At 41.5% G+C, this 15,098-nt stretch overlaps 1 protein-coding gene across 2 annotated transcripts in view; it reads right to left on the bottom strand.

Moving 5' to 3' along the window:
• UGDH (UDP-glucose 6-dehydrogenase) overlaps positions 1-12,580 on the bottom strand; it is a 32,803-nt gene extending 20,223 nt beyond the window's left edge. The window contains exons 1-2 of one of the 2 annotated variants that reach the window (XM_052642086.1): positions 12,449-12,580; positions 4,085-4,248 (exon numbers count right to left, since the gene is read on the bottom strand). In XM_052642086.1, the coding sequence (XP_052498046.1) occupies positions 4,085-4,246 (162 nt within the window). In that variant the 5' untranslated portion in view covers positions 4,247-4,248; positions 12,449-12,580. Of the gene's footprint in view, positions 1-4,084; positions 4,254-12,448 lie in introns of both variants that reach the window. The other variant, XM_052642085.1, reaches the window with a different exon arrangement.
• Positions 12,581-15,098: the final 2,518 nt, after the last annotated feature.

Consider the following 15,098-nt stretch of genomic DNA (forward strand, 5'->3'; position numbering starts at 1 on the left):
CAAATTGCCAACATCTGCTGGATCATGGAAAAAGCAAGAGAGTTCCAGAAAAACATCTATTTCTGCTTTATTGACTATGCCAAAGCCTTTCACTGTGTGGATCACAATAAACTGTGGAAAATTCTGAAAGAGATGGGAATACCAGACCACCTAACCTGCCTCTTGAGAAATCTGTATGCAGGTCAGGAAGCAAAACAGTTAGAACTGGACATGGAACAACAGACTGGTTCCAAATAGGAAAAGGAGTACGTCAAGGCTGTATATTGTCACCCTGCTTATTTAACTTATATGCAGAGTACATCATGAGAAATGCTGGACTGGAAGAAGCACAAGCTGGAATCAAGATTGCTGGGAGAAATATCAATAACCTCAGATATGCAGATGACACCACCCTTATGGCAGAAAGTGAAGAGGAACTAAAAAGCCTCTTGATGAAAGTGAAAGAGGAGATTGAAAAAGTTGGCTTAATGCTCAACATTCAAAAAACGAAGATCATGGCATCCGGTCCCATCACTTCATGGGAAATAGATGGGGAAACAGTGGAAATAGTATCAGACTTTATTTTTTTGGGCTCCAAAATCACTGCAGATGGTGATTGCAGCCATGAAATGAAAAGACGCTTACTCCTTGGAAGAAAAGTTATGACCAACCTAGACAGTATATTCAAAAGCAGAGATATTACTTTGCCAACTAAGGTCCGTCTAGTCAAGGCTATGGTTTTTCCTGTGGTCATGTATGGATGTGAGAGTTGGACTGTGAAGAAGGCTGAGCGCCAAAGAATTGACGCTTTTTAACTGTGGTGTTGGAGAAGACTTTTGAGAGTCCCTTGGACTGCAAGGAGATTCACCCAGTCCATTCTGAAGGAGATCAACCCTGGGATTTCTTTGGAAGGAATGATGCTAAAGCTGAAACCCCAGTACTTTGGTCACTTCATGCGAAGAGCTGACTCATTGGAAAAGACCCTGATACTGGGAGGGATTGGGGGCAGGAGGAGAAGGGGACTACCGAGGATGAGATGGCTGGATGGCATCACGGACTCGATGGACATGAGTCTGAGTGAACTCCGGGAGATGGTGATGGACAGGGAGGCCTGGCGTGCTGCGATTCACGGGGTCGCAAAGAGTCGGACACGACTGAGCGACTGAACTGAACTGAATTTATAATATTGTGTTAGTTTCAGGTCTATGTTATAGTAACTCAGTACTTTTGTAGATTATGGTCCATTACAGGTTGTTACAAGATGATGGGTATAATTCCCTGTGCTATACAGGATAATTTTGTTGCTTATCTACTTCATATGGTTTATATCTGTTAATTCTATATCTCTATTTTGCCCCTCCTCCCTTCCCTCTCCCCTTTGGTAATCACAAGTTTTCTGTATCTGTGGAACACACTATATTTAATTTAAAGCACTGAAGTCTCAGGAAAAAGAGTTTCAAATTTCAGATAATAGAAATGGCACTGGTCTTCCATGGAGTCTCAAAGAGTTGGACATGACTTAGCAAATGAGCAACAACTGGGTTTCCCTGGTGGCTAAAGAATCTGCCTGCCAATGCAGGAAACATGCGAACCCTGGTCTGGAAACACCCCACCTGCCACGGAGTAACTAAGCCTATGCACCACAACTATTGAGCCTGTGCTCTAGATCCTGGGAACCACAACTACTGAGTACTCATGCATCTCAACTAGAGAGGAGCCCTCGCTCGTCCCAACTAGAAAATCCCTGGCATCAACAGAGACCCAGCACAGTCAATAAAGAAATAAATCCAATTATTTTTTTTAAAAACAGTACTAATAATAAGAATCTAGGGAACATGCGTTCTGATCAACTAATGTTTTTGTTTTCTCGATGAAAAAAAAATCTAAAGCCAATATATTATAGATAGCTTATACTTCTAGTTCGAGATAATCTTTTTTTTAAGTAAAAATTTTAGTGAAGTAAAAAAAGTTTTAAACAGTACATATACTTTAGCACAGAAAAGTGCTCAGTTTTCAGAAGTGAACATACTTGTGTGATCACTATCCATATAAGAACTAGAAGAATATAAACAGGGGAGTTCCCTGGTGGTCTAGTGGTTAGGATTCTGGGTTTTTACTACTGTGGCCTGGGTTCAGTCTCTGGTTAGGGAACTGAGATCCTACAAGCCTGGCTGGGTCAACAAAACAAAACCAAAAAACATTAAATCAAAGCCTGCAGTATGTCCTCTTCTAGTAACTACAACCCCTCAAACTACCATCATGCTGAATTCTACCACCAGGCCAGTATATCTATATTTGAACTTTATATAAATGGGATACACAGTATGGACTACCTTGTGTCCAATGACTTGTTACTTTTATAAGAATTTAAACATATGCTTGCATGCAGGAGTAGTTTCATTGATTTTTCAATGTAGTATTTTATTATAAAATTAAACTATAATTTATGTATCCATTCTGTTGCTAATTAACACGTAGGGTGTTTCCCATTTGGGGTTATTAGGAATAACACTGTTCATAATACTGTCTTTTGGTGCATATATATGAGCTTTTCTGTTGCATATATGCCTTGAAGTGGAATTCCTACGTCAGACTATGCATATTTTCAGTTTTAATAATTATCGCTGAAACATTTTACAAACTGGCTGTACCAATTTATGTTCTAATCAGCAGTGTATAAGCATTTCCTCGGTGGCTCAGTGGTAAAAAATCTGTCTGCAATGCAGGAGATGTGGGTTCGATACCTGGGTTGGGAAGATTCCCTGGAGAAGGAAATGGCAACCTACTCCAGGATTCTTGCTTGGGAAATCCCATGGACAGAGAAGCCTGGAAAGCTACAGTCCATGGGGTCACAGAGAGTTTGACACAACTTAGCAACTAAACAACAGCAGTGCATAAAATTCCAATGGGCCTAAATCCTTGTCAACATTTGGCATTGTCAGCAGTCATAATTTTAGCCATTCTGTTACACTTTGTGTTTGAAAAATTACGCTGGCATAATAATTATGTAATAATCAATTCAGTAATCAACTGAATGACTGGATATAAATATAGTTCACAAGATTTCAGATGACTTCCAGCCCTTTTATGGATATCAGAATTATTAAACTATTAATCAAGTTATCTTTCCAAAATGCTTTTAAAAATTCCCACAAACCAAAATAGTAGTAGTGTTATCTAACAGGGAAAGAAATGCCATCACACTGAGGTATTTAAAGAAGTATTACAGGAGGTTCATCTGGTAGAGGAGAAAGGATAAAGCACAAACAGAAGCTACCACACACACAGAGGGCTTTTAAAAAAAATTCTGTCTGATTTAGATATTAACAAATCATGGATTTCTATTCATAGAACTATAAATAGCAGGAAGATTTATCTTACAGAGATTTCCCCTGCTAAAGACTCCTTAAAGACTACAGTTGATTAGTCTTATAAATAACAAAACTTTTCTGGAAAAAAAAAAAAGGAATATATTGATGTTGGAGAAAAATGCTATCCTCAAAACTTTCAAATGTTTTTCTGTTGGGTTTCAAAAGGATAATATCATGAACTCTTTTTACTATGAAAACTTTTAAAAATGAAACCTTACTCAATAAAATAGAGACACATTTTCCTAACTATGAGTTCTCTAAATTAAAGAAATACTGAAATTCCAATTTAAACAAATTTGTGATACTGAACACTGAACATGAAAGACACCATTTATTCATTCAAGGTTTATCTGAGATAAATACAATAATCCAAAAATATAATAGGCTTACATGAATCAATATTAGAAACAACCAGTTTTTTAATTTTTATTTTTACAGAATGCCACTTTTTAATTGCACTATTATAATATGGTAGCCATACTAACAGACAAAATTAGAAAATGGAGAAGAAAATTACTCATCATCTCACTCCACTAATATTAATATTAAGTAAACTTTTTTCTACACATTTTTCCTGGGCATATCTGACATAATTATAATGTTCATAATATGTATTTAGACTTTTCCATTTTATTCCTACAGTTACAGTCACAGATTTTTACATCAAATTAAATTAGCAAAAGAAGTAAGAAAGCAAAGAGCATAAGAACAATGCATCGTTTAATATGGTTTACCTCATAAATAGGAAGTGTAGGAGAGTTCCATGCATTGATTCTTGATTCGTTGATATCAACAACCGTCACCCTGATTTCAGGGCACATGTGAGCAATGACACTACACGTGGGTCCACCAACGTAGCCTGCACCAATGCAGCAGATCTTCTTAATTTCAAACATGACTGTACTAGAAGAGAAACAGTAAGACTATTGAGAACAGAAAATTTAAAGAAACCACATTGCACATTCATCACACTTTATAAAAACTGTCAAGGTGACAGGTATAGGGAAAGATTTCCTATGATCAGACCCATTAAGAATTATGAAAACAGTGATTTTTTAAAAAAAGATAATGTTCCAATTGGATGACCTAGCCTGTTCTCAGCTGTACCAGCATGAAACATGGAAAAAATTATAGTAACTGATATTACTGAAAAAGTGTGACAAAGATTATGACCTAATATTTAGAAAGTCAAACAGCACAATAAAACCTTTGCTCTCTAACACAGTAGCATAACTTTGATTGACAAGGGAAAATTCATAGGTGAACACACCCGTGCAATTCTTGCTTAACTAAATGTTGGTGTACAAAGGTCAGCTTTATGACAGGTTTAGACTAAAATGACAGATATTAAGATTAGTTCTAAGCCCAGAACTGACCTCTGAGATTATATTCCCTGCACAGTTTGGCTTCAGCAATTCTTTCTTAGGTACTGGACAAAGATCTTAAACTCTATTTCAATTTTAATCAGAAACTATAAAATAGTTACAGGAAAGTAATTTCTGTAGTTGGGCTTTGGTAGCTCAGTTCGCAAAGAATCAGCCTGCAGTTCAGGAGACCTGGGTTCGATCCTTGGATTGGGAAGATCTCCTGGAGAAGGAAATGGCAATCCACTCCAGTATTCTTTCTGGGAGAATCCCATAGCCAGAGGAACCTGGCGGGCCAGTCAGTGGGATCACAAGAGTTGGACACGACTTAGCTACTTAAGACTAATTTCTGTAGTTAGCAAAGCTATTTCACAGATTTTGATGACTTTTCAAGTGAAGGTGAACTGATTCACACTAATCAAAACGACAAGGGACTGAGCTATACAAAAGAATGCCAATTTATTCAGTAATAAGAATAAAAATAATCAAACGGATCAAATTCTTAGAAATTTTGCCCTTGCCAAGGACTAAATCTAATCTCAGACACCATCTGATCTAACCCATTCATGGATTCCAAAGAGAAGGAAAATGGGAATTAGAGAGTTTAAGAACCTGTTAGTATATTCCTGCATGGATCACAGAAGGTAATATGAAAGGCTCACCTAGTTACAGTGCCTGGCAAGTATATCCCTATAGTGAAAAAAGGTACACAAAGCACGTAATTAAGATGATCCAATTCCCTCTGATATGAATTTGCACTAATCAAACAATGTTCTAATCTTCACTGGTTCTCTGGGTAAGCTTCCCTACTGGAAATGAATGGCCTGACAACCCATACAAGTATCCTGGTTTGTGCTAATAAACAAATAATCTGGTTTATAAATTGATCTGTTGGTTATGGATTAGAAGATATCAGCTCCCAGAGTCTGATCTCTAATGACTCCCTTTTTCTTTCTTTGGCTGTGCAGCTTATGGGATCCTAGCTACATGACCAGGGATCAAACCCTAGCCCCCTGTAGAGGAAGCACAAAGTCCTAACCACTGGACCGCCAGGGAATTCCCTCTAATGACCTTTTAATAACTTAAGATGGAATTTCAGTAAAACAGTAAATATGTACAGAATTTGTAACCTAATGACTTTTGAAAGAGAGCAATATGCTTAGCAATATGCATACAAAGTAATATTTTAAATGTATTTTTATTTTGAATAGGTAATAATTCATATGAATCAAAAATTAAATCTGATGGGTTCCCTAATGGTCCTGTGGTTAAGCACTGTCACTGCAGTTGGTCTGGATTTAGTCCCTGGTCAGGGACCTAAGATTCCACAAGTCATTTGGGGCAGCCAAAAAAAAAAAATCTGTGTAATAAGGTAAACAAAAGACTCACACCTACCCCGTCCTTATCTACTTTGCTACCACAAGCAACCTTTGTTAGTATTCCAGGATACACCTCAAGAAAAACACTGAGCCTAGAAAAATAAACTTTTGGCCACCATGTGTCTTTCATTACTTCACCCTTCTATTTTTCAGTTCTGCCTGTTAATACTCTCCCAGCCTCAAGCGCCCTATAGACAAGGAAAATGTATGGGGAGCTATGACTGCATTGGAATTGCTAAGTGGCTAAAGCGGAGGGGAGTGTCCTGAAAGTTCCCACCTGTGGGAGGGAGAGTTGGGCCTGGAGCAGGCTTACCAAAGATGTATCTCCAGCATTCACTGCTGCTATCCCCTCTACAGAAGAGACTCTTGGCATCTGGTTGCAGAAAAAGTGCCTCAACTTTCTTCAGGCTTATCCCCTTCTTCTCCTTCATGAAAAATTAACATTCCCAATTTACCAGTCTACTGTGTCGGCACAGCAGAGAATTTGGCCATAGAATAATATAGGTCCTGACCCTCAACTACTTAACAATTTATTTAGGGAATAATTCAACTGAAAAGCATTTATTAAAGACCCCATTATGTATCAGACACTGTTGTTCTATGTACTATAGATACAACAATGAACAGGACAGACAAGAGTTCCTACCTTTAGGTAGTTATATTTTAGTAGGAGAGCATGCGAACAAAACAATGGCAGTTGTGGTAAATTCCACATAAAGGAAATAAAGGAAAAGCTGAAAAAGAAACACTGTGGGGAATGGACTATTTTATTTAGGGTAAAGCAAGTCTCTCAGACTGGTTCCAAATAGGAAAAGGAGTACGTCAAGGCTGTATATTGTCACCCTGCTTATTTAACTTATATGCAGAGTACATCATGAGAAACGCTGGACTGGAAGAAGCACAAGCTGGAATCAAGATTGCCAGGAGAAATAGCAGATATGCAGATGACACCACCCTTATGGCAGAAAGTGAAAAGGAACTAAAAAGCCTCTTGATGAAAGTGAAAGAGGAGAGTGAAAAAGTTGGCTTAAAGCTCAACATTCAAAAAACGAAGATCATGGCATCCGGTCCCATCACTTCATGGGAAATAGATGGGGAAACAGTGGAAACAGTGTCAGACTTTATTTTGGGGGGCTCCAAAATCACTGCAGATGGTGACTGCAGCCATGAAATTAAAAGACACTCCTTGGAAGAAAAGTTATGACCAACCTAGACAGCATATTCCAAAGCAGAGACTTTACTTTGCCAACAAAGGTCCGTCTAGTCAAGGCTATGGTTTTTCCTGTTTTCATGTATGGATGTGAGAGTTGGACTGTGAAGAAAGCTGAGTGCCAAAGAATTGATGCTTTTGAACTGTGGTGTTGGAGAAGACTCTTGAGAGTCCTTTGGACTGCAAGGAGATCCAACCAGTCCATTCTAAAGGAGATCAGCCCTGGGATTTCTTTGGAGGGAATGATGCTAAAGCTGAAACTCCAGTACTTTGGCCACCTCATGCAAAGAGTTGACTCATTGGAAAAGACTCTGATGCTGGGAGGGATTGGGGGCAGGAGGAGAAGGGGATGACAGAGGATGAGATGGCTGGATGGCATCACTGACTCGATGGACGTGAGTCTGAGTGAACTGGGAGGCCTGGCGTGCTGCGATTCATGGGGTTGCAAAGAGTTGGACACGACTGAGAGACTGAACTGAACTGAACTGAAGTCTCTCTGAGGTGACTTTTAAACTGACTTAAAAGATAAAATGGAATTAGTCGCACCCAGATAACATGGTTAAATTATACAAGACAGTATAACCAATTAAATGACAAAATAAGTGTTAAAGTCCAGAGGAATCAAAACAAGAAATCAACCTACATCAAGGGAAATGTAAGATCTAAGACTGGCCTAAAGAATGAATAGGATATAAAAAGGAAATATAAGCGGGGAGGGCATTTCAGATGATAGGAATAGATAAGGACTTACATACAGAAATGAGTCCAAAAAAGTGAGGCGATCTGCCTAGTTACAAGGAAAAAATAGTGGATGTTAAGTAGTGAGAGGCAATGTTATACGCCAGCCTGGATGGGAATGAGGTTTGGGGAGAATGGATACATGTATATGTATGACTGAGTCCCTTTGCTGTTCTCCTGAAACTACCACAACATTGTTAATCAGAGCTTCCCTAATAGCTCAGCTGGTAAAGAATCCACCTGCAATGCAGGAGACCCCGGTTAGATTCTTGGGTCGGGAAGATTCCCTGGAGAAGGGATAGGCTACCCACTCCAGTATTCTTGGGCTTCCCTGGTGGCTCAGATGGTAAAGAATCTGCCTGCAATGCAGGAGGCCTGGGTTCGATCCTTGGGTTGGGAAGATCCTCTGGAGGAGGGCATGGCAACCCACTTTAGTATTCTTGCCTGAGGAATCCCCATGGATGGAGGAGCCTGACAGGCTACAGTCCATGAGGTCACAAAGAGTCAGACACGACTGAGCAACTGAGTACACACACCCCAATACAAAATAAAAGTTTTGTTTTTTACAAAATAATTTTATTTATTTATTTTGCTGTGCTGGGTCTTAGTTGCTGCTCAGGCTTTTCTCTAGTTGCAGTGAGTAGGGGCTACTCTGTAGTTGCACTGTATGAGCTTCTCATTGCAGTGGCTTCTCTTGCTCTGGAGCACCGGTTCAAGGAGCTCAGGCTTCAACAGTTGCAGCTCCCAGGCTCCAGAGCACAGGATCAATTCACTGTTAGTTGCTCCTCAGCATGTGGGATCCTCCCAGATCAGGGAATGAACTCATGTCTCTTGCATGGGCAGGTGGATTCTTTACCACTGAGCCACCAGGAAAGGCCCCAAAAGTTTAAAATTACGAAAAAAAAAAAAAAAGTATTAACAGGTAATAATTGTCTCCTAGAGTGGAAATGAATTGGAAGTGGGTCTCAAATGCCTTTTTCAGGACGGTATGACCATAAAAATCCATGAGGCTATAATTTAATAACTTAAGGAAACAGCTGAAAGTAACCATAACAATCAAAGGCATTAATGTTTCTAAAACCTAACAAGCTCCACTGAAGAAAAAGAAGAGGGAATGATCAGCTTGGAGCCTGGAAAAGGAACATTAAGAAGAAGAATGACATTTATTTCAGAGCTATCTAGAGTGACACAGAATCTGGAAGTCAGAAGTGTTCTGGGTTCAGAACAGTGAGGCAAGAAAAGGCTTTCCCAATGCTTGGATGGCAAATTACCCCCAAAATTCTTGGCTCTGATTCCACTCTGCCTTGTGAGTTCAGATTGCCAGGAATTAAAATACTAGAAAAGGGATGGCCTGGGTTTGAGACATCAGTATTCCAGGCACTAGAATAAAACTTCCCTACTGTATTACCAAGGTTCCATCCTAATATATCCATCAGTCTCTTATGAGCTTAGGCATCGTAAGTTAATACCTAAAACCTCATTAACCATGGGTCTGTGGGAGAAAAAAAAAAAAATCAACCTTCCAGATCTGAAGGTCAGGTCATGAACTGTGACAAATCTGAAGGACTACCACAGACAGCAACACCCTTACTAGATAGGTGGCCTCTCTAATCAAAACCAAGATATGTGGAATACCTAAAAAGTGAAATCTCAAAGGACTTTTGAAAGAGAGGATTTTATGGTGTTATCACTTAACCCATAGTCAAGAGGTTGTAAGGGCAGCCTATGCCCTCAATCTCAACCAGAACAGGTTCTGTTAACGTTCTTACAATAAACATGCATTGAATATCTACATGATGAACTCTTAGGTTCAGGAGTTTAATAAGGTGGTCCCAGGCTAACATTTCTCTGCTGTTCTTCACCCAAGCACCTAGAATAGGCTCTCAATAAATATCAATTGGATAAGTAAGTCTTATTAAGGGTCTTTTTGAGATGAAAACTGTTACTTGAGTATTTTTAGCTTAGAAGGCTTATCACAGTATTTTTGCAGATTGTCCAAAATCCTATCATCCTTTCTCTTAAGGTAGAACTGCAGCATGTCTTCTCAGAGCTACTTCTTTAAAAACAAACAAAAAAAGATTATGGCTGTGCTGGGTCTTCAGTGCTGCTTGCAGGCTTGCTCCAGTTGTGGCGGCTGGTGGGGTGCGGGGGGCTACTCTTTGTTGCAGTGCAAGGGCTTCTCATTGAGTAGTTTCTCTTGTTTCACAGGACAAGCTCTAGGGGTATGAGCTTCATTACTTGTGACACACAGGCTCAGTAGCTGCAGCTCCTGGGCTCTAGAGCGCTGGCTCAGGAGTTGTGGCTCACCAGCTTAGTTGCTCCTTGGCATGTGGGACCTTCCTGAACCAGGGATTGAACCTGTGTTCCCTGCATTGGCAGGTGACTCTTTACCACTGAGCCACCAGGGAAGCCCCCAGAGTTACTTCTTATCCACCTTGGTTGCCGGGCCATATTCAGCTTGCCTTTCATATAAGCAGCTAGGGTAAACTGTTGATGGCAGGTGGGCCTGTATAGAACTGCATGTGTTTTGGGGGTGTCCTTGTGTTGCTATTTCATATGGGTCGCAGATGACAATGGGTAAATTACTGAAGAAGCCCAATGTACCATCTGTGCAAGTCCACTTGGAAGTTTCAACAAAGCTTCAATAAGCTTTAATATGGAGCTTGATACAGTGTTAGTGATGTACTTTGCCTGACACAGATATCTTCTGGTACCACTTTAAATTTCTACTTTTATATACCTTCTGATCCTCTACTGTGCTGTCCGGGAAATGGTAATATTTGCTTACGAATGAGTCAGTTTGAAATGACTTTTTACCCTGTGTTTTGGGAAAGTCACAGCAATCCAAGCTGTTTCAAAACTATTTTTCTTTAAAAATTTTACAAATTCAGATCAATATTTCAACCTACGAGCTCTGGCTAACAAAGAGCGAACCTCCTATTACAGTCTAAGGTGAATATAATCCCTCCCTCTCCACCTCTCTTCAGTATACTCTATAACTACCCAGTATAATGGGCTTCCCTGGTGGCTAAGTGGTAAAGAATCCGCCTGCCAGTGCAGGAGATGCAGGTTCAGTCCCTGGGTCAGGAAGATCCCCTGGAGAAGGAAATTGTAACCCACACCCACATTTCTTGCCTGGGAAATGCCATGGACAGAGAAGCCTGGCAGGCTACAGTCCATGGGGTTGCAAAAAAGTCGGATGCAGTTTAGTGACTAAACAACCACAAAGCTAAGGCAATGGATGTCACATTAACTTCACACATCATTTTAGACATTTCAGAAATAAAATACTAACAAATGCCTGACCTGGGGAAAATATTTAATCAATGAATAAGACTGTTAACTTTATATCTAAAGGGTTTCATGTAAAGCTGTGGGAACAAGAAGAGAAGATGGAGTATGATTATTGGGTGCAGATTTCCTATTAAAGGAGTACAGCAACAGGAGAAGAAATGAGACCCTTTAAATCAGGGTTGTCTATCCCTTACCTTAAACTAGATGCTAGGCACTACCAAGCACATCTCAGAGCACACAGTAACCTCTTTCATTTCCAGAACCACCCTCCTACCCACCAAGAAACAGACCAGACTACAGTTGTCCATTTCTCAGGGGATTTGAAGAAACTCACAGACTCCCTGTGTCTTTGAGGGCAGTCAGTGAACAGTTACTCCTCTGTATATCCCTGAAAAGTTCCCTATCAGTGAATCCTTCTTTTCTATATACCAGAATTCTCGACCCTACTCAATTATGTTCCTATGTATAAGAAGGTATAATTTTTCAAGGCCTCACACAAATACGATCTCCTGAAACACTCAAGAAAGGCCTTTCTTAACATGAAATAAAGCCATTATATGGTGTGGCAGCCAACAATGCATCTCAGGACAGCTATATAGATGTCACGACAGAATATTTTAGGACTTCGCCTTCAAAAAGGCTCTGTGGTTCATTTTCTTGTCAGTTTCTTAAGAAGGGCGGTCAGTGAAGGGAGAAAAGCAGCAGCACTCCATGTGAGCAATTCTAAACACAAAAGACTTTGATTCAGAGGCCAAAATGGGGTCCCTAAGCAAAGGACCACCTCCTCCGGTGATGTTCGGTTTTCAGAGGCGCCAGGGAAATCTCACTTAAGTCGCAAAGTGGGAGAAAGCAGAAAAGAGAAGCGGTTGGAAGACTCGCCGAGTCTTGAATTAAAAGCCTAAGCTATCCCTCTTCCAAGGCAGCAGATCCAAAAGACGATTCCCGCCCAGAGCCCAGAAGAGGAGATGGAGAGTCGTGACACTGGAAAGCCTGGGACCGCGCGCAGCGAGCGGCTGGAAGCAGCGCGCACACCCCGCCCGGCTCCTTTCACATCCCGGCGGGATCCGGGAGCACCCCACTGGGCGGCGGGGCCAGCCCGAGAAAGGCGCTTACCCACTTCCAGGCACCGAGCGCTGCAACCGCTTCTATCCCCCCGGCTCGGACAGCTCCTCGCTCTGGGCCGCGCAGCCGCAGCTTCAGCACTCGCGCCCTGCTCCGTCTGATCTTCCCTCACCGCACACCCTTCTCGGGCTGCCAGGCGCCACACCCTGAGTCCCGGGCCCGAGCCCGTATTTAAAGGTTTCCACCCGAGAAGGCGGAGGATTCATTCCCTGGGAGCCAAGCCCTCCCGGACTCTGCCCTCAGTTGCATCCCTGCTCCCCCTCCCGCCAAGCTAGGCCAGGGCCCTCCCCAATTTCCTGCGGGGCCCAGGGGCGGGGACACGGGGGCGTGGCTAGTCGCCGCTGGGAGGGGGGGGCAGACCCCGCCCCTTGCCGAAGCTGAGCAAATCCGCTCCGTCCAGCTCAGCGGCCCCGCCCCTGCCGAGAGCCGCGCTGGGCGGAGCTGCGTGCGCTGCGGGTCCACCAAGGCCCAAGCGGCTAGAGCCTGGGGAGCGAGTAGATCAGGTACTAGTTCCCCTGTAGTCTGAAGTCTTCTCTTGCCATCTGGCCCCCGGTTCCTTCCACGTGTCCCCATCCTGTCTGACAGCGCCGAGGTGGTGCCGCGTGCGCGCCAGGTCAGCCATACTTTGGGGCTGAGGCCTAAGGGGACCGGAAGGTCCAGGCCCCCTTTCCGGTCTCCCCGCAGGCTAGAGGGCCTTGCCTTGTCTTCCGGCTCCCCTAGACCCTGTGGATCAGGCGTGGCCAGCAGCTTCCTCCAGCCCCACGTCCTCCAGGCTCGTGGATCCTTCGTACCCTGCGGGCCCGAGTCCCAGAGTTTAGTCAGTTTACATAGACCCGCCGCTTCTGGGAAGGAGTCACGCCAGATGGATGCTGAGTCCATCATGACTGGACCAGTTAGTGATCCCCACCCTGATCCCGGAGTAGAGAAGCGAGACAGCCATGCCCTCCAGGCAGATTTTCCAGATACTCCTGCCAAGTTCGAGATTTGAGACGTCTGTGCACGATAGGTAGCAGAGAGCATGCAAGATCTAAGTGCCGCGTATGAGGAAGAGTGAAATTAACGTATGGAGCCGCCCACTTTTAATGAGAGCAGTTCTATTCCAGTTTCCCCACTCCAAGGTCATCTTAAACCTCAAATTTAAAGAGGTGGGAGAAGCAGTCATGACTTTTTCTTTCCTCTGGTTAAATTAAGAATTACATCACATGGATGGACCTAGAGATTATCGTTCTAAGTGAAGTCAGCCAAAGATAACTATATCACGTCTTACATGTGGAATCTTTTTTAAAAAAATGATACAAATGAACTTTACAAAATATAAATAGACTCACAGACATAGAAAACAAACTTATGGTTACCAAAGGGGAAAGGGGAAGGAGGGACATATTAAGAGGTTTGGGATTAACATATACACACAACTATATGTAAAATAGATAATCAGGGACTTCCCTGGCGGTCTGTGGTGGACTCCCTGCGCTTCCACTGCACAGGGTGCTGATTGGATTCCTGGTTGGGTAACCACCGGTATACCGCTGGGCAGGGCCAAAAAAAGAAAAAGATGACCAAAAAGGATCTCGTATATAGCACAGGAAACTCTACTTGATCTCATGTAATAACCTGTAATGGAAAAGAATCTGAAAAAAGAAAAAAACATATATATAACTGAATCACTTTGCTGTACACCTGAAACACAACATTGTAAAACAATTATATAAATAAAGATGAATTATATAAATTTTTTTAAAAGAATTATTTCAGATAATATTGAAATCAAAGTCCATCTGAAACATGTCAAGGAAAGTGGATAAAGGCACATTAAAATACCATATAGATAGGTGACAGATTTCTGATATGAGCATGACGTGCACTTGAAACAAGCTGTTGAATTGTTTGCTGTGAATCCTAGAAAAAGTGATAGCATACGTAGGCGTTGTACATTCTATATGCTTAAATTGATTCATTCAGCAAAGATTTAGTGCCTGTTGTGTTAGACATTATCCTAGAGACCAAAGATAGATCAAAATCCAATTCTTTCTTCCAAAACTCACAAGCTGTGGGGGAGACAAATGAACAGTAATTTCAATGCATTTAATAGAAGTATCTTTTTTTTTTTTTTTTGTCTTTTGGCCATGACACACTACACTGCATGTGGCATCTTAGTTCCCAGACAAGGGATTGAACCCACACCTTCTACATTGGGAGCACACAGTCTAAACCACTAGACCACCAAGTCAGTCCCAAAGGTTTTTTTTTTTTAACTTGGTGCATACAGATTTGTTTACTGTTACAGTCGGCTTTCTAATAAAAAACCACTATTCTAGTCCCTTTATTTTGAATTCAACATTTTTCTACCTATTATTCATTTCACATTCTTTGTTAGTATTTTGATAACGATCATAATCTTTAAAAAGCTCAATAGAATCTTAGAAACAAAATCAAACTATATTAGCTAAAAGGGGCCTTTAGATATAGGACAACAGTTCTCAAAATGTGCTGATTATTTCTGAGAACGTTTCAAGGGATCCAGAAGGTAAAAAACATGTTTATGATAATACTAATATGTCCCTTTCTTTTTTCACTCATTCTGTCAGAAGGATATGGTAGAATTTTTCAGAGGCTATATGACATGTGATATTATAACAGG

Source organism: Budorcas taxicolor, chromosome 6 (genome assembly GCF_023091745.1).
Source record: "Budorcas taxicolor isolate Tak-1 chromosome 6, Takin1.1, whole genome shotgun sequence".
NCBI lineage: Eukaryota > Metazoa > Chordata > Mammalia > Artiodactyla > Bovidae > Budorcas > Budorcas taxicolor.